Here is a 25,743-nt window from a genome sequence, read left to right as displayed (position 1 = left end):
TTCTCTCCTTTCCGGAGTCTGAAACGCAAGTAGCAGCACGGATCTCAGCCTGTCTGACTGACATTTCATCTTGGATGTCCACACACCATCTGAAACTCAACCTTGACAAGACTGAGCTCCTTTCCCTTCCAGGGAAGGGCTCTCCTACCCAGGACCTGAATATAACAATTGACAACTCTGTGGAAGTCCCTACCCAGACTGCTAGAAACCTGGGTGTGACACTTGACGACCAACTCTCCTTCACTGCTATTCGTTGAACTTTAAAGTATTTTTTAAATAAATAAATAAATAAAGATAATTTAAATAAATGAATCAGAAAACTTTTTACGGACCCCCTGGCAGAATGCTTTGGGCCACAGAGAATCACTGCCTCATACAACCTCTCTTCAAAAAATATCCCTTTATGGTGCTATACATGTTTCCAGTGAGACTGACAGCTGACTTGAGACTGACGCCTGTACAGTTGAGCAGAGTAAAGCAGCAGGAGACAGAGCTTCCAGATGCTCTCTGCTGCTCCTCCCACCTGCAGCAGCTCAGGATCCAGTTGCAGGTTAGTTTTCACCCAGCGAGGAGCAACATCGAGAGGTGAGCTGATTGCTTTCTGTTTTCACATTTGGAAAATAGTACTGTCTTTTTTGTAAATGAGTTACTCCACTTTCCTCTGTATGGTGTTGTTTTTTGTGCATTTTTGGAGGAAAACCTAGTAAATACTTAGAATACTTAGTAAATACTTATAATACTTAGTAAATTGTACAGCAAAGGGAGATCCAAATGAGCATGTTTATCAGCCAAACGTTTCAGCTGGGTCATCACTGAAAAACTATACATTCCTGTTATTGAAAACTGGTACCATAGCAGATTGCAAATGTAACAACATACTTTAAGATCGTAATAATAACTCAGTTAAGTCATGTTAAAACTGTTGCGTGAATTGAAATAGCCTTGTAACTGCCAGTTTTTATTTCTTCAGTTTTCTACTTACAGAAGAGGAATATGGTTGCTCAACAACTAACTTAAATCCATATCATCCATTTAAATCCAGTTGAACTCAGACCCCAGCCAGACTTGTTGGGCAGCACTGGACTGTTTGGACAGCAACATGCTGTTTGATGTTTTAACTCTCATAGTATTTGAATAAGCAATCATATTTTAAGTCATATTCACTGAACATGATATGAATTAAAGCCCTCTTTCTACTTCTAAAAGTTTGCAGTCATGTATATTAACCAAACGTCTGCCTGAATGTCACTTTCTTACAGAGATAGGATTAGCTGAAGACATAGCTACATTACTTTTAAGAAGTCTTTACATCACATGAATGCATTTCCATACCTATGAACTGCAAAGTGAAGTCACAATGACGCAAACTTTACTAGAACCTTGAGTAGTTGAGGTTTGGTAGTTTTTTGGTAGTGTAGTATTTTTTTTAAAAGTTTTCTGTAAACTAGTGGTCACCATTTTTAGATCACTGTTAGTCGTTTATTTTTAATGCTTTATTTGGACTCAGTATTCGGTCAGTGCAAATTACAGTAAGAAGGGATTTGTGTCACCACTCCAGCTTTGAATCATTGAAACCTGGTGCTACAGACAGGAAAGATACCAGGCAGAAGTTAGTTCATTAGTTTGCTTGTCAATAGTCACTTTTTACAGTAAATGGTTTTGCAAAACCAAATAATCCAGTTTGTTAAATCTTCCAACAGTCCAACAGTGATGAGGAAATGAGTAATCACTACCATCATCTGTCCTTCAGCTAGACTTTTCTTCTTTTAGAGAAACGGAACATGCAACATTCTTCTTTGTAAAGAACTTAAGTACACCATAAACCTGCATGAGCTTACACAGGAAAACATCATGGTATCAACAGCTCAGTCTTCATGCAGCCTTGTACTTGAGAATTGAAGGCGATTAAAACTTTCCTAACTTGGGTAATGAATAAACAATGGGAGAACAGTGGAACCACAACTATTTCTACAACAAAGTCACAATACATAACTATCATTTTGAACAACTAAATGACAATTTTTTTCTTTAGCAAAGAGAACATTTGGCAAATATAGGTGTGCTCATTTTAACACAAGCAAGCATTTTTTTCAACATGAACCTCAAACTGATCAAGTGAAGTTTCTTCTAACTTCCCACAGCACTCTCTAATGTGGGTGGACATGGACATTGTTAGAACATGCAGGCATTCCCCAGAAAGATTATATCTTCTCTTAAAGGAAGAGCAGAGCTCTGCTGAGATTAAAAAACAACGACAAAACAACTGAAGTTGTAATCTATATATATATATATATATATATGATGATTTTCTCAAATCATTGAAAATGTAATAAAATGGAGAAAAATGCCAATTTCCCAATTGGAAATTTCCTAAATTGACATACTCAATTTGCTTATTTGTCTAAACCTTAAGTATATTTAATATATTATCACAGAAGACTGAAAAAACCAGCAAAGATTCACATTGGAGAAGCTGGAACCAGTGAACTTTAAGCATTCTTGCTAAAAAGGTGACTTAAATAATGAATTTATCAAATGTGTTGCTGACTATTTTGCTGTTGATTGACAGCTTTTCTTTGACCAATCCATTAATCATTTTGGCTTTAATACCAACAATCGTTGGTACTGTTGGTACTGGTCTGTTAAGGGATGCTTCAAGAGAAACTGTAAATATTTTTCTTCTGAAAATATAATCACTCCTCGATTTTTCTTTTTTTCTTTTAGGTTCAAACTGGTCTGGAAAGGGTTAGAAATGGCTGCAGAAAACCTTAGCTAAAGCAAAATCTATCCAAAAGAACCTTAACCGCCGTTTCAATATATGATTTTATACAATGGATAAAGCACACACAGTTTGTGTTAACAACTGACACTGACTTGACTTGGAAGAACAGAACCAGAACTTTGGGAGCTTCAAAAAGAACCGTATGAACTGAAGCGCTGATCATGTTGAGCCACTAGACACTAACTCAAAGCAGTGGAAAGCAGCAAGTGGCAGCAGTCATCATGATCGACCTGAGTTTCCTGACGGAGGAGGAGCAGGAGGCCATCCTGGCTGTGTTGAGAAGAGATGCTGAGCTAAAGAAGGCTGAAGAACGGCGAATCCAGTGAGTTCCTTGTGTCACTTGTTCCATGTTTGAAGCTCTGGGTCAAAGCACAAACTATCCCTCGATGTTTAAGTTTGATCTGTCACAGAGGTGATTGTGAACAATGGATACAAATGTCATTTCTGAGTCTTACAGAACTATGTAAAGTACATTTATTTGCTAAATAGAAGCACCACGTGCAGGGGAAAATGCTGCATGCAGCACAGCAGAAGCTTATACATGGGTGTTTTGCAGAAGAGTTTTTGCAAAAGAATATTATAAAATATTGTATTTTCCTATACCAAAATGTTTAAATAAATGCTCTGAATATTGAAGTAGTGACTTCACATTTCCCACTGATGTGTCTGCACTCAGGAACCTACAGAAGACTGTGAGTGGGGGCCAGCTGCGGTACATGACTGGAGAATGGTTCTACGAGACCAAGCAGCTTCGTCATCAGGATCGCATCCATGGCTCCGAGATCATCCTGGCCTCCATGAGACACTCACATAAACCCCTGGATACATGTAAGTATTCCATATCCGGCATTGCTTTTCTCTTGTATGAAGACTGTAAAATTAGCCTGATGCCTTGACATGCAAGTTCTTTGTGTGTGAACTGAGAGAAATATGTCTTATAAATAACTTGTGTTTACATCAGTCAACTTTTCTGCTATTGGGATAGTTTCAAGTGAATGGATTGTTGAATATCCTGGCAGAGTGAGGTAACTCTACAGTGATGCTGTGGGTCAGCCCAGGAAACTACCACTTCAGTTCATCACAGGTGGCCCTGGTCCCACTGCATGTAGCTTATGCAAAAAACAAAATCACACTGCAGTTCACCAGAATGTGTCCAAAGTGGTCCAAATCTCTTTTTTAAAGTTATTATGTTCCATGAAGCTCGATAATCAACAAGATCAACATGTAGGTTGTCTGTGGGGTTATTATTATATAATATTATGTTGTAATGAATATAAACAGTTTGTGTTACAGTGAATGGTTAACTTCCTTAAACAGTAGCTGTGTGTTGTGTGCTGCAGTGGAGTTCTCCCAGATATGGCCTGAGAAGCCAAGTGATGTCAGCAGTGAAAATAAAGACGTATTGGTCCCACCTGTACTCTGTGGAGTCCTTCAAGAGCCTGAGTGAGTATAGAGAACCAAAGCAGCAAGTGGTCTGCGAGCAGACTTGGGTTTACATAGGATGTTTAGAAACATGTTTCCAAAAGGTCGGATATTTGTTCTGATCACTCGTCATTTAAAAAAAAGATAATATGTAATACTTCTGCATGAAGTTGTCTTAAAATGACTACACCTATGTTATATATATCATTTACAACAATGCTCTGGTTTATTGGCATTTCTTTAAACAAATCACAATCACCTTATGCCGTGCTAAGTGACAGATAAGCCTCTGCAAAATAGCCTCGGGAAAGAACTTGTTTTGGTGGAACGTGTACGTTCAAAAGTAGTTTTAGTCGTGCGAGAGAAAACTCAGATTGGACAGATAGTCTAGCTAGCTGTCTGGATTTACCCTGCAGAGATCTGAGGAGCAGTTAACCATAGTCCTCACAAATCCACCAGAGGTTAGAATGCCAACACAAACTAAGAGGAAGGTAACGGATATCAGGCCTAAATGAGTAAAATCCGTCGGAATTTCCGTCGGCAATGGAGTAATCCCAGAAGTGGAACGTCGTGGATATAGACTAGTAGTCGACTAATCTATCGCTAAATTAGCCAGCTAGCGCACCCCGGTCCGTCTGCCTCACTCCCCGGCGCTCAGGATTACTGCATGGCTTATTTCTCACCTCAAATGTTTTCAGAAACATATTTTAGTGTACTTTTTAAATATAAAATGAGAAAGTGTGTTGCAAACAGTTGAGGCAACCAGCAGGAGCAAACTTTCTCATTTTACAGCTAAACAGTACACTAAAATGTGTTTCTGAAAACATTTGACAGTTTGCTTGGAGTTCACGAGCAATTTTGACACTGTGTTAGAGACTCCTCGGCTCTGATTGGCTGTTTACCTTATGCCACTAGCAACACCACGAGAATGTGAGTTTTTCACAGATGATCTGTCTCATGTAGTAATATCAGGATATAATGACCGTTTCAGCAAATATGACAAAGACTTTTTTTTTATAAAAGTTACCAACCGTAGCTTTAATGCACATTTGGTGCTGCATTGAGTTTATGTGTGTATGTGTGATTGATGGTGTGGCACATTGATGAAGCTCTATGGATACACACACAATACTTGTTATTAGAATCCATTCATTGTTGGCTTGGCGCTGTGTGTGGGATTTGTTGGTAATAAGAGACATAGAATATCAGACATATCCTGAAGTGTTGAATAACAGACTTGGAAAACGACATTTTACCCAATGTATGGTCTTCATACATGGTTAGCAAGTTTAAAACATTTGGTTCACATAAAGCAAGGGTATATTAAAAAAAACTTGCCTCCTGCAGCTTTAAATAATCTCAGAACTACAAATGTTAACTCTGTAGACATTTAGAAAACTCCACATAGTATAAAGAAAACATATGATCTATGTAGTCTGTTTTGAGCACCATCACATGCTGCACTTGTAGAGTAGATTATTTAGGTGTGACTGCCAGTGAGTGGAGTTGTGCACACAGTAAATGGAAACTTAGTAATTGGCCCCCAAGTAATCGTCTTACAAGGTCAGGTCTCACATGTTCATGTTCACTGCTTCTGAGGAGCGATCAGACTTATAAGGATGGAACACATTCTGCACTGCCTTTAGTCGGGACAATGTACCTGCCTCTTTCTGATTGCAACTAAAACTGTAATTATTTGTCTACACGTTACAACACGTTAGATGAGGAGTATTGTTGCAGCTTGCACAGCCACTTGCAGTGTCAAAAACAAGAGAACAGGCATTTTTTTTGGAGATTATTATTTAATTGACCAAAACAAGCATGTTGTATAGAAAGGAGTGTAATGCACTTACAGGAACATGCAGATTTTTCTAATCCAGATCAGACTAATTATTTTGTCTATTAAGCCCTAGAATGTTTGAAGTTGCACTTTCTTCAGAAATTGTTGACGCATCTTCCCATCTTTGTTTATTCTAATAGATATCAAAACCAGAAGCCATATGAAACACCTCAATATACACCAAAGCCAGTTTTACAGTCCCCCACAAAGGTAGGATTCTGACTGGAGAAATTAAATAATTCAAAAAGTTGAGTGAGAGTCCATGCTTCAGTGTTAAATTTAGAAATGTTCTTTTGTTGAAGCAAAGGAAAAATCCATTCAACAGTGATGTCATTGCAAATCACTCTTTTGAAGAAAAGGACAGTCAGTTATTGGACGGAGCAGTGGATCAAACCCAGACACCGAATGAGGGTGAGTTTTCAACTTGATATCATATCATATTGATACTCATATCAGTTTGTGCTATTTTAAAGCAACTACAAGGAACTAAAGCTAAAGTTATCAACATTTTTATCATAATGTTTTGCCTTCATAACAATAGGTCAACAGCAAGATATAGTTCGCTAGCAATGCCAACATAAAATGTTTTCGTTATAAGCCAGTTAGCTAGCTTTGTTTTAGCCACCAACTTAAATTCATTTATTAATGTAAAACCAAGTCTCGCAATGTATTTCATGAAAAAAATAGACATATTGCATACCTGTCTAGGAGGAGGAGGGTCAATTCAGGGTCGGTTTTGAATTCTTTTAAATCCCACAATTCTCTTCATTTGTTGAATGACCAACCAATATGTATTTTTGCCTGTGTTCAATCATTGTCCCTTTTAGCTTTTTTGTTCTTGAGTCAATTCTTTTTGTTTTTATTTATTTTCTCTCTTTCCTTATCCTGCCCCAGTATCAGCTATAACCACAAATCATAACTTCAAAGATAAAATTCTCTTGAGAAGATCTCCTCCAGCTTCCTTTAACTGGCTAACGTATGACTCACTGCCAAACTTTGCCTGGGAAAATGTAAACATACATGTCTTGGTCTGCATGCCGTACATCGTTTCTTCTGATTTCACAGGGAATCGGACCCGGGGACAGACGTTTAGAATTACTAAATAGAAATAGCCAATCATCTTGCTGATGATCTCGTTTGCTTATGTAGGTCATATAGGGGCGCCAGTAATACATTGAGACTGTTTCATAACCAGTTTAAAACTCCTTGTAGTTGCTTTAAATATGTACTGTGACCGTGAATAGATTACTTGATCTAATTCTATATCATGTGTTGTGTTTTGAATTGAGTGGACTGCTTGATGGACATATCATGAAAGCAGTTACATTACAAAGCAATGTAAGTCTGGTTCTAGCAATATGTTTGGCATCCAGGTGTGTGGGTCCTTTACACTTCAGCTGTTTCAACCTTTCCTTTGAACAGCATGTTGGCATGAGCAGTGGTTGCATGGCAGTGGAAAGCATTTACTGGCTTGTGATTTCTAACAATTGTATCATCTGTCGTCATCCCGTCTTGTTTTTATTGCAATTTCAGAAGGCATTTTTGCAGAGCGCCACAGGAAAAGTGACAAAATTCAATTCCACACAGGTCCTTGGTGTGCTAACATATTTAGTAGTTCAAGAAACTCAACCATATGAGAGATTATTTAATCAAAGCTTTGTATTTCTAACAATATGTCTTAGTGTTATCATCCTGTCACTGTGAAATGAGATGAAATGTTAGATGGGACCACAGATTTTCCCAGGGGTTGGCAAAGTGAAGGGAAATCCAAATACACGAGGCTGCTAGACTAGCCAGAGGATTACACATAAATACATTCCAATGCCTTAATCTTGACCGCATGACTTGTGGCTGCTTGAACTATTTCACAGGGGCTATGAAAACAATGTTTTTGTGGAAGAAATTATACGATAAGAAGGAAACAACCAAGACAGTAGTGACAGTTTAGACAAGGCACAATAGGTCCCCCCGTGTTACATAACAAGCTCTTGACATACCTAATAGACTTCCCAACATATATTATGTTATATATGTGTGAAGTGAATTTCCTAAGCAAGAGGCGATGCAGGATTAAACAGAGGCTATAATGGTTTAAGAGTTGTTGACGGACACCAGTGATTAAACACTCAACAGAAACACACAGCTGATGTGTTGTTGGTTGAAATTTTGTTTTTGTTTCTTTCAGAGCCTTTGCCATCTGATAGCTGCATTTCTTATGCTAGTAACATTAAACAAGACCTTAATGACAGCCCGAACGCATCTGTTCCCATGCCAATGCCCGAAAACAGAGAAGTGATCACCAGTTCTCAGCACTGTTTTTTTGAGGAAGAAGGGCAAGGAGATCAGCAGACTAACACTGATGCTCCGAGGGACATCCTCAAGCGCTTGTCCATTTCTAGCTCCACAGACTCTCTGTTCTCTCACCTGGACCTGCAGAGTCCAGCTAGCCTGGATTCTCTCTCTGAGACCTGGATAGACAGGAAGCAGGTGAGGTTCAGCTCCACGGTCGGTTGGAGCGGAGTGGAGTGGCACGATGGGAAGGAGCTGGGAGAGCACAGTTTGCTGGACTTCGAGTCCATCACTCCCTCTGAGCTTGAAAGTAATAGTGACCTTGACCATACTGGCAGTACCACTGTTGGCACACGTAGGCCTTTACTCAGACAGAGTCAAGTGGATTCACAGGAAGGTGAACTCAATTGCAAAGATGAGGCAAGCCTCCAAGAGCAAGAAGCTGGCCAACACCCGGTCCTTGGTGGTAAGAGTTTTATTCAAAACCAATGAGTCATCAAACAGCCAATCAATAAGTCAAACTAACAGCCAATGACTTCAGTATCTACACGTTAATAAACATCTAGACGTCAGACAAGCATATACAAAAATAATTTTCACATTCATCCTGCTTTGTGCATGCTCTTGCATGTAGCGAAATGTGCATTTATTATAACTGCTTGTAGAAACTGGTGGATAAGAAACAGCAACAGCAAGAAAATGTCTGTTTGATTGTATTATTAGGTTTTACTGCACATGCTTTGGCATTATGGTCTGCAATTTTGCTATTAATGTCTCATGCCATGTGTTGGACTTTTCCATTGGTTTATTATATTAATGTGAAATGACGTGTGGTATTGCTAATCCCCAAGAAGACTATAAATTGGGCTAAAGTAAAGCCTTGATAATCTTCTTATTTAATTTAGTCCACAATTGGAGCTCATGGCTTATTTACGTATTATAATGCAATTTTTTGTAGATCATTTGTGTTTAATAGCTTATTTAAAATTATTCGGATGCCATACGTGTGAGACAATTGGTGCACTCTGTGTGTTGCAGTCATTTCATTTCTGTGTACCTGGGTCAGAAAATGGTCATTGCTATTTGCCATGGTGTCTATTTTGTAGTACCACCGTGGGACGTCAAAGTTGCAAATTTTCTAATCTTATACAATGGCCTTTAAAATGCTGTCACGCTGGCATTTTGCATGTAGAATGCAGTTACAATATTAAGTGCCCCACTTCATTTGACAGTGATACACCAAGAAAAACCCTACACAGGTATGTTTTATTATACTGTGCAGTGTTTAGCAGATATAATGTGCATGAGTGATCCAATATGTGGTTGCTGTGTTTGCAGATGTCTCTGAGCACTGTCATTCAGAGGTCCTAAGCCATGCAGTGCCCAAACTCGTTTCTGCTGAGCAGGAGTCAGGTAAGCCTGTTCACCTGGAGACAGAGCCTGAAGAGGAACAGCACTCTCAGGCTAAGGCCACAGTCTGGCCAGCTGGACACAACATCCATCCCCAAAAGCTGCCTGAACAAAGAACTGACATTTCTGTTGAGTTCACCTCAGATACCAAGCCGTCCAATGGCAGCTCAGAGGGTTCATCTCATGCTGTTTCACCAAAGCCTAGACACATTTTTGAGAAAGAGAGAACTGCTGAAGTACAGAGTCCACAAAAAGAAGAGGTAAAGGTACCAAAGCAGAAAGAACCAGGCAACACCCAGAATCTCTCTCAAGGTGCTGCAGATATGACCGTGAATAAATGTGCAAGTGTCAAACAGGAAGCTAAACCCTCTGAGATGACAGAAGTCAGACTACTACCACTTACAGCATTGCAGAACACTCCGTTTGAAGAAACAGTGACTTCAGTAGATGCAGACACTCAGCAGGAGGCAACAGCAGGCAGAGTTGTTCAGCTTCCAGAGAGACTATGCAATCTGAAAGTTTTCTGGGAGAGAGAAAACCATGGTCCCAAAATAATATTTACCAGAGAAGAGGCAAGGAGCGAAGATATCACCAAAAGAGGAATAGAAGCTTCACATGGCTGTCAGACTGACTCTGATGTGAAGAGCATGAACAACAATCTCTCACCTCAAATGGAAATGACAGTTGAGGATACTGTCGGCAGGTCCCAAGAAAAGAGTTTGTCACAAGAGACTGACTACAGCTTCTTAACAGATTTATCTAAAGAAGATGGCACATATAGAGCTAACCCAGTCCTCATATATGAAGAGACAGATGACTCTTTAACAGGTTCAGTAACAGAGTCACAGATTTCTGAGCCACAGGAAAACGTCATGGCTCCTGTACCTTCCTCTGTAGCCTTCAACACCCAAAAGCAAGATAGGGATATTCCAGTTCCCCTTCCCAGACAGTCCAGTTCAAGTCCTCAAGAGGACAGTCCAACACTCAGTAACACAGTGGTTTCCCCACAGGCTGATCTGAGAACATCCATAGATAACAGAGAGAAGTCTGAGGGAGAGGCACAAGCGTCTCCATACAAAACCAAGTCTAATGTTTTGAAATCATTAAAAGTGACAGACAACTGTTTTGTCAGTCAGAGTCCAGACAGATCACAGCTGAGGAGTCTTGGTAGTACTGGGGATGTCCAGTCAACATGTCACCAATCCCAAGTCAAGGCTAATACAGAGCATCAAGAAAGACCCCTCAGTCCTAGTAAATCCCAAACTCCAAGATCAACAGACCAGGATGACGAAGTCAGGAGGAGTCCATCAAAGACCTTCCATCCAAGGGTCCTACCTAGAGAATCATCCAGTCCTAAGAGATCCAAGCAGGAAAGCTCTCCCTTGAAAACCTTTTCAATAGACATCAACCCCCAAACTAAGGTGGTTGAAGAACAAGAAGTGAAGCCGACACCAGTACCAAGACAGAAGAAGAGTCCCTCACACGAAACTATGCAGACAGACACTAACCCTAGCACAGACATCACCTCTTGTCCTCTCCCTTTACTTTCAGAGGACAGAGAGGCTTATTTTGGCAATGCGAATACACAACAAAGTAGTTCAAGCTCCTTTACTTCAACACAATCCCAAAAAGCTTCAGAGGAGAAGTTGGGGACTTTTACAAGCCTTGCCAGATCTCTCATCCCTCAGGATTTTCAGCACTACCTTGGGCCACAGGAGAAGGCCCATGTCCCTCCTTTTCACCAAGACAGAGCTGTTGCAGCAGAAACGGAAGTGGAACACACACCACAAAATCCCCTCAGCGACTTTGTGGGAAACCAGAGAGACAGTTCCACTGTGGGGAATCCTCCCGGAGTCACTTCTTTGATTGTGCAAAATAAAGACGACTACTTCAGCCAAAACACAACAACCAGGGCCTGGTCTCTGTCTCGGACAAGTTCAGGCAGTGAGATTTTGAATTTTTTCTACATTTATATTTCTCCAAGATAGTGATCGAGAAATGAAAACCATAGTAGTGTTTTTTTTGTTTTTTTTAAACAAATCAGTTATCACGTTAACATTAAGGAGTCTGATTTGACTGTGAGTATGTAGTACAAGCATACTTGTCCATGCATATTCCTCAATTTCAAAATTCTTCTACATGTTTGTAGACAAGGCAAGGCACAGGTTTTTTGTACAGCACATTTCAGCAACAAGGAAATTCAAAGTGCTTTACATAAAACATTAAAGAGCAGTTAAAATAGTTTAATACTTAACTTTTTGTTAAAGATAATATAAAAAGAGCTCATGTAGAATAAGACAGGTGTAAAATACAAGAATAAAAGTTACAGTTTAAGAAATAAACAGTTACTTAAAAAAAGCAACATTAAAAAAGATCTTCAGTCTATTGTTCCAGATATGTGGAGCATAAAAACTGAACGCTGCTTCTCCCTGTTTAGTTCTGGATCTGGGGACAACAAGCAGACCTGTTCCGGACGACCTGAGAGGTCTGGGTGGGTCATAATGTAGCAGCAGATCACAAAGTATATGTGTATATTGTATTTTGAAATCAATTCTTTCAGAGACAGGAAGCCAGTGTAGAGACTTCAGAACTGGAGTGATGTGATCCACTTTTTTGGTCTTAGTGAGGACTGGAGCAGCAGCGTTCTGAATCAGCTGCAGCTGTCTGATTTTTTAGGGAGACCTGTAAAGACACCGTTACAGTAGTCAAGTCTACTGAAGATAAATGCATGGACAAGTTTTTTTTAAATCCTGCTGAGACATAAGTCCTTTAACCACTGATATATTCTTAAGGTGAATATATACAATGCACTTGCTCAGTGTTTGTATCGGATCATATAGTCCCCTGGTGATAAGGTTATGTAAATATGTGTGTCGTGCAATCTGCTGTGTTCATTGACCTTAATTCTTCTTTTGTATTTCATCTTCAAACATATCTATACAAAACTGTAGAACAAATGTTTAAGTTTAGTTGCCCTTTAACCAATAGAAAACTATTTTTTTTCTTCAGTTTTTTCAGTTGAAGAGTTTTTTGTGATTAAAGAGCCACTAATAGCTAGTAGCTATATTAACCACTACCATAAAGAGTCAAACTGCTGTTAGCAACAACAATAATCCTGTTCATTTTCATCACAATTTATCACAATAGAATGAAAACACTGTGGGATCATACTCTAGTATTCACCATGATGATACAGTAGCAAACATGGATGGTTGCTGAGTAAATCAGAAATTGTGTAACATCTGTGGTGAGTCTATTTTCCAGAGCTGATTTTGTTTCATTCGGCAGGTCATGATGACAGTTCTACGCCCATCATTTCAGCCGCTGAACGATTATCTTCAAAGACCATATCCTCATCCAAAAGTCTGGAAAACCTCACCTCACAAACGAGTAACGCAACTCTTTCTTCTTCAGATAGGCTGCTGTAGTTTTTTAATACAGTTGATGGCCATACAGCTATATTGTATAGCCAGTGCATTATTTCATGTTACATGATATCATGAGAGGTATGTAAATAACGCTGTCTCTTGGCCCTATATCTTCTTAGGAGAAGATAGGACCCAAAATAAATAAAAATAAAAATAAAATAAAAAGAGAACAAATGAATCAAAGTGTGGATAACAGTAAACATGTGGTGCTCTCTTCATATACACATTTACCAGGACATACACAGGCTGGGAAATAATTTAAACATTAAATCAGTATGTTTTTGAAATTCAGATATTATTATATATTGTATATATGGTCATTGTAAGAGATTCAAAGTCATATTTGTCTCCCAGTTTCTTTGCTTCCACCATCAGCCTCAGCTCTCCCCAACTCACAGCAGATGAAAAGCAGTGTGTCAGTGACTGTTCTTAAGCAGGACGAGGTAAATGACTCTTAACTGACTCTTGTATATTGAACTTACAACAAACTTATGATATCCAGTGTTCAACATCTGCACTGCAGTCAGTAAACTGATACATTTACCAACTTTACCTCTCACATAAGAGCTAAATGACTGGATGCTCATATGGCTTCCTATCTGACTCTTTCATGTTTGTGTTTTTAACTCATTCATGCTTTTCTCTGATATCAGACAGACAGTGATGGCACTTTTGAGACCATCTTGGGCTGGAGAAGAAACACGGGCAGCTCCACATCTAACTTAAGTCTCTCCTCAGGAATGGCCTCCATGTCGTCTGTATGTCGACATGCAACTCACTAGATTATATATGTTTCTGATAAAAATGCACTGTGCATAAGCTTGTTAGCCACAGCTGTGGAAAGTTGAATGTTTCATGTGGGGTTTATATGGAAGCCCTGAGAGCCAAGCTAGATGTGCTTTTTTTTTCAGGTGTTTGTTGTTGTAATACACATTTTGGCCACAAGAGCTTGAAGTGCATCACTGCACATGTTCTGTTCTAAATAGGACTAGGATGTTTTCTTCCAGGTAAGTTTGAATTTCTCCATGCTCTCTAAACACAAGGAAACAGCAGATTAGCACTGAACGAAATACATTTCTAGCCGAAAAAAAGACATGGCAGCAATGTTATAACTTGTTAACACACAATATAAATGTACCTTGTGTTTAGAGTGCATGGAGAAATTAAAACTCACCTGGAAGACAACATGAATAGTTTCAGTCCTATTCAGAACATAACAAGGGATAGTGGTGCACTGGCCGAAATGAAACAACGAACAAACAAAAAAAAAAAGTCCTGCTTCTCAGGGCTTCTGTAGGTTTAGGTTTTAAAGACAAACAAAAACAAAAGACAGACAATCAAGGTAATTAATGTGATCCTTTTACAAAAACAATGAGTTAAAACCAGAGAGGATGGTGTTTTCTCTCTTCTGTGTTATTATGAATGAGCAGGTCAGCGGCAGCATGAGCAGCATTCACCCTGCAGATTTTGGTGACGTTGAGGTCCATGGAAGCATCCAGTTTGCTGTGAACTACCTCCACAAGCTTGGAGAGTTTCACATATTTGTGGTGCACTGCAGGGATCTGGCCATGGCCGAAACTAAGAAGAACTACACTGACCCGTAAGTGCTTGCTATATACGGTATGATCAAAATGGCAAAGGTAGAACAAATGTCATATCATCCAGTGAAATTTGTGATGTAAAGGTTGGAGAGGGAACTGGCAGATCAGAAAAGAGGCTGGAACATTTGAAATGGAACAGTTGCCTCTTGTTGTCATTTAAAGAATTTCCGAAATGTCACTCTATGTATCTATCTAGGTATGTGAAATGTTACCTTCTTCCTGACAAAACCAAGTTGGGAAAGAGAAAAACCACTGTAAAAAAGAAGACTTTAAACCCAACCTACAATGAAATCCTCAGGGTAAGAATTCCATATTTAGTAGTCTTTTACAGATTATTCACTACATGTAGCCTACTTTTCATTTTTTACAAACATCTGTGTTGGCTTCTTCCCCTTTCATAGTTTAAAATCCTAATGGAAGTGTTGAAAACTCAGAATCTGAACATATCGGTGTGGCACAACAACACTTTTGGGTGGAACGGTTTCCTGGGCGAGGTGGACCTGGATTTGTCAGAGTGGGACTTCAGCAACACTCACATAAATGAATTCCCACTAAAGGCCAGGGTAAAGGCTTCATTTCTGTACGCTGTCTGCAGTGGTGGAAGAAGCATTTAGATATTTTACCAACAGTATTTTAGCAAAAGTAGCAATACAGTCCTGCATTCAAAATCTTACTTAGGTAAAAGTACTAAAAAGGTATTAGCATTTAAATATATGTACCAAAAGTTAAAGTAAAATTAAGATTGATATATATTATATCACTGGGTTATAATTATTGATGTAATCATGTGTACCTCATTAGTAAAGGTGGGGCTAATTTGAATGACTTTAAATACTGCTGGGTAGCTTAATCTGATATATCAGGTGATTTATATTTTGTCAAAATTGTACTTACTTGAATAAATGTACTTAGTTACTTTCCACCACTGGCAGTCTATGTGTATCGTAGAAGTGATTTGATTTGGTGTTTACTCAGCTCAGCTCAATCCTTCAGTTCTCAGCACAAAGTCCAGCGCCTTCTCCCCTGCTAGTGATGGACAGCAGAGGACAGATGAGGGTCGCCCTGAGATTCCTGCCGCAGACTTCCCACAGTGAGCTGATGACTCCTCATATTTGATCAATTCTTTCCTTTGAGTTGTACAGCTTATTGTGGTCTGACTGCATCCACAGGTAAGAAGACATCTAGGATAGAGACTGGTGAGGTACAAATCTGGGTGAAAGACTGCAAGAATCTTCCTCCAGTCAGAGGAGTTATTATCGACCCGTTTGTGAAATGGTAGGATGTCCTGCAAACTGCCAGCTCACTGAGTATGGTGACACAATGCATTATATAAGTCTGAAATAATCCAATACATTTTTAAATACAACTTATTATTATAAAATGTTATTTCATTTTTCTTTTCTTTTCACACCAATAGAGTTTATACAGGATGAAATTACATTTCACAAATGCATTTCACAATTTCATGGTTATATGGCATATTTTGTCTATATTTAAGTGATACGTTTATTTCATAATATCTTATTTATTTTCAAAGAAAAAAAAAAAGGATCCAAATTATTATAAAAAGCCTTTATTTAGATGGCTATTTCATAGCTTCAGCCTTCTTCAGAAGCTGCTTTGTGCGATACGCGTGGGTTGCAGCCCAGCTCTACTTTTAATGTAAGATTTTGATATGAAATAGCCATCTAAATAAAGGCTTTTTATAATAATTTTGACAAGAAGAGTGTCTTGGATCCTTTTTTTCTTTGAAGCTTTTGTTCCTTTTCCAAAGATCACCTTCATAATTTGTTTTGAACTTCTGAGCATGACCTTTTTCTTCTGATCTTATTTATTTAGTTTTGAATCATTTGTGTTTCCATACATGGAGGTATTTGTAAGGTCTTTTCGAATGAATAAATGCATTTTTAGCTCCCTCCCTCCCTTCTGCTGCAGCACTGTGCATCCTGACATGAGCCGGAGAAGCCGACAGAAGACGCGGGTGGTGAAGAGGACCGCCAACCCGATGTTTAACCACACCATGGTGTACGACGGCTTCCGACCAGAGGACCTTAGAGAGGCCTGTGTGGAGATCACAGTGTGGGATCACGACCGACTCAACAACCACTACATTGGCGGTCTGAGGCTTGGGTTAGGGACAGGTGAGATTCCATGCCACTGTTATCATTTTCAACATGGTTACAACTGCAATCTGGATACCTTTGATATATGAGTTTGAACACCTGTGTGTGATCTGAATTTGTACTCAGTTAACACTGAGTTAGGATATACTGTCCAGATAATGAACAAACCTGACATATTATTACATTTACACCATTGTTTACACCTTTGCATCCTCTGGAGATGGTTTGGAATATCTACTCACACTATCACAGTAAGGGTTCCGTTATTAATTTGCCTAAATAAGACATGCTGACTACATTTTAATACCAGGTGTAAATGGGGTATTTGTTTCTGCCTCACATACAAAAATTCAATCTTTCTACCATTAGTTTCAACTATTCTTTTTTTTTTTTTACTCAATTATTACCTTCATATTAATACAATTATTTCTGGGCCTTTCTGTGCAGGGAAGAGTTACGGGTTCGACGTGGTTTGGATGGATTCAACGACAGATGAAGCAAACTTATGGCAAAGGATGTTACAGTCTGATAGTGAATGGGTGGAGGATGTTTTACCTCTGAGAATGTTGGTCATGGCAAAAAGCATGTCAAAGTGAGATTGTGTGGAGATTGTGTTTCCACAATATAAAATGTGTGGAAACTTTCTGGGAGCACACTGTATACACATTTGGATGGAGCTGAGTGGAAGTAGCAGCCTTAATGAGCAATGTGTATGTATCTGTATTATAAATAAAAACGCAAGGTACTTTAGTTTGTAAAGTACAAACAACATGTTAAATCTATTCTCAAAAAGTTAATTACTTATAATATATATGATACAAAATAGGGCCGAGAATACAATCTAAATTATAAAAATTACAGATTGTTTCGATCTAAGCACTAATGATGTGTATATAGTCCTATTGTTCTATTAAGTAATTACTGCATCAAACAATTCTCTCTTCATGTGACTTGCGATATGGTGTTATTATAACAGGTGAGGTGTTTCATTTAATGTTATTGACATCAGATAATAGCTGTCATCATAATCATAAATATTCACCCCAGAAGCAGCTATAAATTATTAGATTTCTAGTAGTTCAGCCATGTGCGTTGCAGATGCATTATCATTTTCATGTGTGACTCTCTTTGGCAATAACTGCAAATTATGAACATTATTGATCAAGAGTAGATAGTGGCTAAACATGGACTCTGAGGTTTCTGGACAGACAATAATCAATAGCCAGTGAGAAAGTCTTTTCTAAGCTTCTAAAGACAGAAAGACATGACTGCAAGGGCCAGAAGCACAATCTAGAATCTAAGGCTGTCTAATACCTCAGTTTACTGTCACTGTTCTAGTTCCATGAGTATGCTATTATATATTTATGCTTTGATTTGATTATTTATAACTGTATTTTCTAGGTGTTGTTATATTCACTCTTTTCAGCATCAGATGTGTTATTATCTTCATTGACCACTAGAGTCTGCTGTTGAGTCACAAATGACAACAACTCCTGAGAGAACTATTTCCAAGTCCTGCCACAACCTATTTACAAGTCTTGCCCTATTTTGAAAGAAAACATTTAATCTCATTATTCGACATACCTGAGAAGTCTCTGTAAAATAGAAATATGTAACTTTAATAAAACAAGAGAAAACTTATCCATCTTCATTTATATAAGTCATTTATTTAAATTTGAGATTTCAACCTTTAGTTCATGGTTTTCAAAATGTTTGTTGTTTGTTTCACTAAACACTACTACTACTACTACTACAATAATAATACTAATACTACTACTACTACTACTACTACTACTACTAATAATAATAATAATAATAATAATAATAATAATAATAATGATACAATGCCCAGTCAGTGAAGTCAGAATAAGCATTATTAGAATTAATAGAATTATCATATTTCCTACAGTACATTTAATGCAGCAATATTTCTACTCTCACCTTCGCACATGTCTAAAGCTTTGTCATTGGTTGATCCGCCCTGATGCGACAAGAAATACCCCTATACGATTGGTTGTCGCGTCCTGTCAATCGAGACGGAACCAGCAAACCAGCGACCAGCCTTTGCGTTGCTAAGGTAAGTTAAACAGCTACGTCATGCTCACTGCATTCCGCCCTAAAGTCAGGCGATTCTGCCTTCAAAATAAATTTCGGAGCGTGCCACTTTGGGAAAATAAAACGTTTATGCTGGCTACTGGGGTTTTCAGATGAGCCAAACGCATGTCATATGTAGTTTGATCCTGGGATATAACTACCACGCAGTGAAAGGATAAGGAAAGGCGCCAACACCACACACCCCATGTGTCTGAGGCATTGATTTGGCAACACTGAGGTGGATCAAAACATCGTGAGGCTTGATGCAAGTAATGCTAATAATGTTAATAGGAAAGCCATGCATAAACGGAGTTAAATTAATGAGTGTTTTTTTAAATTTTTATTTAGCCTATTAAAACACACACAAAGAGAAAGCACAAGTTAAACCTTGCAATTACGGTTTGAAAAATATGGTTCCATGTTGATGTTTTAAAAGCCGTAATTAACAGGATGGCCTGGCTGTGGGAATTACTTTTTATGTTTGGAAAATCTCATTCTAATTGCATTGACTGTCAATTCAATCACTTCAATAATTTGTAGCTTCATTGCATATTATACCCATGAATGTAAAAATATAGACAGTCTGTTAGTTAAAGCTGCAATTCAATAAAGCTATTCAAAAGTTATCGTTATCGAGTGTATTATTTTGAAAGTAATAAACGGAAGTCTCGTTTCTCTTTGTGGCTAGCTTGTTCCTGGCAATGGAAACTGTTGGTGATGCTGTCAGTTGTTCATATGGCTAGCGCAACTGTACCGTTACAGTACCTGGTAAAAGAATAAAGAGATGTGGCAGCTCGAGGACAGTGCTGTTTTTTTATCAGGGGAAATGTCCGGCGAATGCACAGTCACCATTTTACTGAATATGAAAATACATGGAATCATTTGAGAGCCATGCGTTTTCTCCCACAGTTGGCAGGCAGGTATTTTCCTACAGCCAGACGTCGCACTGGGAAAGCATTTCATTTGGCACCGCAGCTGGCTGGTGATTTAGCATGAATGCTAGCTAACTAATGAACAGCACGCATGCTTGTTTATCCGTAGAAGCAACGTTTACAGGCAGCGTTAGAGTTATTTAAATTTAATGAATTGTCGTTATCTTCTTCATTGAGGGTACACACATGTCCCTCCATAAGTCAAAACATCCAGACATTAACTCTGAAGTGACTGTAGCTGGCATTTCCTAAATTCTTAAAAGAAAACGCGGGGACAAGTGACATGTTTTTAAACTCGACATTCATTTGGCGTCGAAATGTGGTGGACCCTCCTCTCCTGAGTTTTGTCTTGTAGGCAGGTAAAAAGAAACTTCAGGTATGCACTTTCAGGCAGGATAAATGATGTGGACCAGCTCTTCAGACAGGACCGACCCAGGACTGTCGCACTACACTGTCTGTGTGTCACTGTGGACGGAGCTGAGAGTGTTAACCCAGGCCAGCCCTCAGACCTGACAGCTCCTCGTCACCATGGGACACTAATGCCGTGTTTCAACTGTATGGTACGGCTCGGCTCTCTGCTCGACTCAAATCAGCTTTTCTACATCTGACAGTGAGGACTTCGCGGCTTGGTTGTCCACCCGTGTGTCTCTAGTTCTGTATTGTAACCCATCTGTCTGTGAGAGGATGTTTGGAACAGCAGTGAATGGTCTGCCAGCTCCTCAGCCAAAGGATGTTCTTTTGAAGTGGGCCCAGACAGAAGTAATGTATACCCTCACGTGCAGAATGTGTTAAACCCAGGGGTTTCTGGGGGTTCCCCTGCGTTCTCACACCAAGGACCTTTGAATTACTGTACGTACACAGTAGCGTTGATAAGACATTGCTACAGGGGACCGTATCTGATCTTTTGTGGATTACTATTGGGACTGTCATCTGAGACAAGAGACATATGTGATCACATTATTTCATTGTGCTAAAATCTAGTCTGTGGAAATAAACTTTACTCATCGGACAAAGACCCCCTGGATACTCCCTCAGGTCCTCCCTGGTGGTCCCTGGACTCCACGTGTAGAGCTTCTGGTTTAAGGTCTCTTCAGAGTGCTGTAAAGGAGCTACGTTTATCAAAATCCATCTTGTTTTCTGCCATCCCATCAAGAAAGAGCAAATAACTTTTTGACCATGCATTGAAGACTGAGCTGGAAGCCGCAGAGAGTCAAGTTTACACTGAGTCAGTCATGCCTATCAGAAAAAAAGGTGAGTTAATGTATGTGGCACAGGTAATGAGAGCTTCTGCTCCTCCAGCTTTCAGACCCTGTAAATACCAAATGTAAACGTTATGGATGCTGTCACATTACCAACATTGCATTTGTCCACAGTTAATAGTAACAGTCTAAAGTCAAGATTGGTTGTTCAACCTTTTGGTTTCCATTATACAAACGACATAGACAGACTATATAGCCAAAGCTATCCACATATGTTTGTCTTTGTCCCTTTTCTCGTTCAACATGGCAATACCCCCTGCACAGCAATTTTGGGAGGAGCTGGAACAGTGATTGCAAGCCATATCTTATCACCCAACATTAGTGTTGTGGAATGGGACCAAATCTCTGCAGCCAGGTTCCAAAACGTGGTGGAAAGCCCAAAACCACAAGAGTGGAGGCTGTTATAGCAGCATATTCATGCCTATGGTTTTGGAAGGACATGTCCAGCTGTCACATAAGGCTGGAATGCCCGGGTGTCTACATTCTTTTGACCACATTCTGGCATCTTCTATCCTTTTCTGATAAAATGTGAGCTGGGGCTGCGGCTGCTGCAGAGGGGGCTAAACTCACCTAAACTCAGTTTACTCATCTCTATATTTACAGCCTCTGGGCTGATGTACGTTTTGTGGCCTAAATGTATCATACTAAATATTGTCAAATGAATATATGAAGAATATAATATATATATATATATATATATATATATAATATATATATATATATTCTATGAAGAAAACAAACCAAGGAAGCACCAAAGTCTGTCTTATCTGCCCCCTCCTCTGCAGACACAGCTCGAGTCCTGGGGCTTTTGGAGGAGTACTGCACTAAACTGAGGGAGCCGGAGGAGCAGCAGCTCAAAACTGCCATTTTGAGAGTAATGGGGATTTTTAAAAGCAACCTGTTTGAAGCTCTTCTTGGTAAGTTAGTAAAACACAACCAATCCTTCAAGCAACTTGTATTTTCTGTTAAGTTTATATTGTAGTGATTTTCACAAAAACTAAAGTATTTGAAAGCAGTGTCACATATTTGAAGTACTAATACTGTGTGGCTTGCTCTGTACTAGCTCACGGAACCTTACATTACATTTAATAATTGGTTCATTTTGAGAGATAACTTGTGATGATAAATAATAAGCAGATATATATTTAAAATCACAGTGACTAAACAATGAAAACACACAACTTTCAGATGCAGAGGATTACAGCATGACTGCAGTCTTCCTAATGTGTTTGATCAGTCCAGTCTTTACACCACACAGGTCTCTAGGTCCATGTGCAGACAACCTGCTTCAGGGACGCTAGAAGGCAATCAGAGTTGGGGGTGCTGAAATAAACTCACTGCATTTAATAATTACTAACTTCCTACTCAATGCAGCAATAATAGTTCTTTTATTTATTTAATTGCCTCGTGTAATGCATGTATTAACAATAATGCAGCCCTTTCATAGAACATTTTATAACAACAGTAAAACCTAAAGCAAACTTGCACATTACATATAGGCTGATTTCAGAACAGCCGCAGCAACTCTAGAACACTGCAGGCCACTACTTGCGCCAAAACGGACTGTGATCTGGTTTCTCTCTCAGCCTCGCCTTAGTTCTAACCATTTTCATTTTGTTGATCAGATTCAGCAGATTTTTAAAAATATTAAATCTTCTGAGTTTTAGCAGCAATTAGTGACTGTGATCAGATCAGAACTTACCTTGGAACAAGGGCTGAAGCGATTCCTCGAGTAACTCAAATAATTCGATTACTAAAAATCCTCGATGCAAAATTATTTTCCTCGAAGCTTTGTTTGATTAATGTTACCGACGTTGTATCGCTCATGGTGTTACCGCACAGAGGATTTCTACTGTCGCAAAGACAAGACAATACGTAGTGGTGACCACAATTTGATCTAAAGAGCCAACTTGTTGACTATCCCTTCAGAAGAAAACTGCTGATTGTTGCGCACCATTTTCTCCCGCTCTCTCTTTTCAAAATAATCGATAGCTGCAGCCCTAATTTGTATACACAAAAGGCAGTTGGTGTAGTTTCATCGTCCATACGACTCTTTTGTCGGGTCCTCTTCGTGGAATGGATGATTAAGTTAGACTCAATGTTTTGTGTTGAGATGCTGAAGCATTGACGTTGTGTTATTATTGTGGTAAGCTAGTTTGATTTTGCAGTAGACACATTGTACAGAGTTTTCGTACTAATTACGTTTGAACTGATTCCAAACTTTGGACACTTTCTGTCGTTTTCTCCGTGCGGAAACAACGTCGGTAACATTGATTAAACGAAGCTTCGAGGCAAATAATTTTGCATCGAGGATTTTTAGTAATTGAATTATTCGAGGTACTCGAGGAATCAGTTAAGTACACTGGTTGACTTACTTGACATCATTTTATTCATATAATACTCTTCTATCAATTCAGGTTAAAGTCATGAGTAATGGTATTAATAATGATTGCATGTTGCTTTCTCTAAAGTAAGGGGGCTCCCTGATGTTGCTCCCCTCCTGTTCCTCGCCTAGTGGGACTAGCGGGGCCTGCTTTGGTTGTTTGATTAATTGATCAACACTGATTTTGATTGGTGGTTTGCTGTGCATGCAGATCCTGCATGTCACGGACTAGCAACAAACTGTGTATCCAAGAGCCCTTAAATCGGTGTAAATTATGAAAGAAGAAAATAGAAGACATACTTTATTAATCCCGCAAGGGGATATTACATTTTTACATTCTGTTGGTGTTACACATTACACACAGGCCCGAAATACACACACATGCACCAACAGGACCTTATACATGCACAAATGGAGAGATTGATCAGAGTGAGGGGGGCTGCCCATTAAAGGCACCCAAGCAGTTGGGGGTTTGGTGCCTTGCTCAAGGGCACCTTGGCCGTGCCCAGGAGGTGAACTGGCACCTCTCCAGCTACCAGTCCACACTCTGTACGTGATCTGTATGGGGACTTGTACCAGCGACCCTCTGGTTCCCAAGCCGAGTCCCTACGGACTGAGCTACTGCCACCCCCAAAGATACATAAACATGTTGTATCGTGTTGTATTACGTGTCCAGCTTCGCGGCTCCCAACTGTAGTTTGGACAGACCCCTTGATTCTTGAGGCTAACTCAGTTCGCTTTAGCCTGGCTTGTAGCTGGTAAATAGCTTTTAGTCTTCGTTGAAGAATGGTCAGGAGATGTCGTGACAACGTTGCATTAATCAGGTGCACAAACATAAAACACTGACTACTGTATTTTCACTACCCATGGAAAAGCATGCACTTCACTGTGTCTGCGGCAGCTGCTGCTTACCGTTCTTCTCTACGCACACATGGGAGAGCCTCACTTCCCATAACAAACCCCGCCAGTCTACGTCACATACACACATTACCCACATGATCACCTGTCTTAAAGGGGAATGGTTGGCCGGTAACATTAGTCATGGAAAATGAGAACTGTGCAAGTTTTCCTTTTGTATCAAGAAGCAAAAAAGTTGTAGCATTTCTATTGCATGTCCTGCGATTTTACTATTGCACATGAGCACATTGCAATGACAGTGCTAAAACTATATATATCGTGCAGCCCTACTAGTGAATAAACCCATGTAATGCTTACTCCATCCACCAAAGCCCTTTGTGTGACCTGTGACAATCAACTAATGAGGGCCGTGTTGAACCTTGACTGTGACTTCATGACACCTGTACCTCCCTGCTTGCTAGCATCTCTGCATCCTCTCCTAAACTCTAATAGCTTAGTCAGAATGTGACAGCCCAATGTTTTCTCAATGCTTTTAAATAAATAACAGAAGTGCTGGTTCTCGCTTCCGGGCCTGAAAAATGAAGTTGCTTAAACGTAGATTCTATCTAATTACCAGCAGGGGGCAACTCCACTGGTTGCAAAAAGAAGTCTGTTTCTATAGTCTTTGGGAAAGATGAGCCCACTTCTCACTTGATTTATTACTACCTCAGTAGACATTTTCATAATGAGTTTATGGTCTCCAGCGCTACTTTCAAGCCTATTCAATACAGCATGATGTTCATTCTGTAAATTATTAACATGACATCATGACTTTGCGAAAACATATCAACATATTATCTGAACGCATTTTGAGCTAGCCGCGTGTATGTCTACGTTGTATACAGCGGACAGCAGTCTGCAACGTCACAGCGTAAACATACATGCCACGTGGCACTTTCTAAAGCCACGTGGCGTGTTATCGCAAGGCTACGGTTGGGTTTAGGATACGTCACACGCGGGTTGGGTTTAGGAAAAGAAGAACTGGTTGGGTTTAGGAAAAGAAGAACAGGGTTGGGTTTAGGAAAAGAAGAACAGGGTTGGGTTTAGGAAAACAAAAAACGTAGAAAGGAAACATCACACGCGGGACACGATCCCCGCTCTCCTGGGTGAAAGTCCTGTGTTTTACCCATCCTCCCTGTGCGGATTTTCGTCCTTTCATACTACTTGCTACGGCGTCAATTCACACGCAATCGCAAGGTAATGAAAGTCAATGGACGCCAAACAGCGTTGATAAACATGCTAAAAAGCGAGTATGCGTCTTTATAACACGCCAATAATGGCGT

At 39.5% G+C, this 25,743-nt stretch overlaps 2 protein-coding genes across 17 annotated transcripts in view; both read left to right on the top strand.

The window, feature by feature from the left end:
- The first annotated feature begins 515 nt into the window (after positions 1-515).
- sytl2a (synaptotagmin-like 2a) lies at positions 516-18,546 on the top strand. 10 transcript variants are annotated; one of them, XM_078266784.1, is made up of 19 exons: positions 516-585; positions 2,725-3,104; positions 3,459-3,610; positions 4,123-4,225; positions 6,185-6,254; positions 6,347-6,455; positions 8,230-8,799; positions 9,672-11,687; positions 12,181-12,228; positions 13,032-13,133; positions 13,526-13,614; positions 13,825-13,929; positions 14,602-14,771; positions 14,969-15,071; positions 15,174-15,335; positions 15,766-15,862; positions 15,942-16,047; positions 16,708-16,913; positions 17,343-18,546. In XM_078266784.1, exons 2-19 carry the CDS (start codon positions 3,004-3,006, stop codon positions 17,489-17,491), a joined length of 4,458 nt encoding a protein of 1,485 aa, XP_078122910.1. In that variant the 5' UTR covers positions 516-585; positions 2,725-3,003; the 3' UTR covers positions 17,492-18,546. The 10 variants fall into 10 exon arrangements, with proteins under 10 accessions (XP_078122910.1, XP_078122911.1, XP_078122909.1 ...); XM_078266785.1 differs by having other exon boundaries at positions 12,181-12,234; positions 13,547-13,614; XM_078266783.1 differs by having other exon boundaries at positions 12,181-12,234.
- Positions 18,547-20,524: 1,978 nt separating this feature from the next.
- dlg2 (discs, large homolog 2 (Drosophila)) overlaps positions 20,525-25,743 on the top strand; it is a 240,286-nt gene continuing 235,067 nt past the window's right edge. For all 7 annotated transcript variants that reach the window (XM_078266799.1, XM_078266800.1, XM_078266798.1 and 4 more), the window contains exons 1-2: positions 20,525-21,172; positions 21,966-22,097. In XM_078266799.1, the coding sequence (XP_078122925.1) occupies positions 21,154-21,172; positions 21,966-22,097 (151 nt within the window). In that variant the 5' untranslated portion in view covers positions 20,525-21,153. The remainder of the gene's footprint in view (positions 21,173-21,965; positions 22,098-25,743) is intronic.

This window comes from Sander vitreus, chromosome 13 (assembly GCF_031162955.1).
Source record: "Sander vitreus isolate 19-12246 chromosome 13, sanVit1, whole genome shotgun sequence".
In the NCBI taxonomy this organism is placed as follows: Eukaryota; Metazoa; Chordata; class Actinopteri; order Perciformes; family Percidae; genus Sander; species Sander vitreus.
This window is presented reverse-complemented; position numbering and strand designations above follow the sequence as displayed.

What these genes read in the sequence shown, in the direction of transcription:
- sytl2a (XM_078266783.1), top strand. Translation starts at nt 3,004, where the DNA reads ATGATCGACCTGAGTTTCCTGACGGAGGAGGAGCAGGAGGCCATCCTG. An exon ending in GCTGAAGAACGGCGAATCCA is followed by an intron (nt 3,105 to 3,458) that starts GTGAGTTCCTTG and finishes GTCTGCACTCAG; the next exon opens with GAACCTACAGAAGACTGTGA. An exon ending in CCTGCCGCAGACTTCCCACA is followed by an intron (nt 15,863 to 15,941) that starts GTGAGCTGATGA and finishes CTGCATCCACAG; the next exon opens with GTAAGAAGACATCTAGGATA.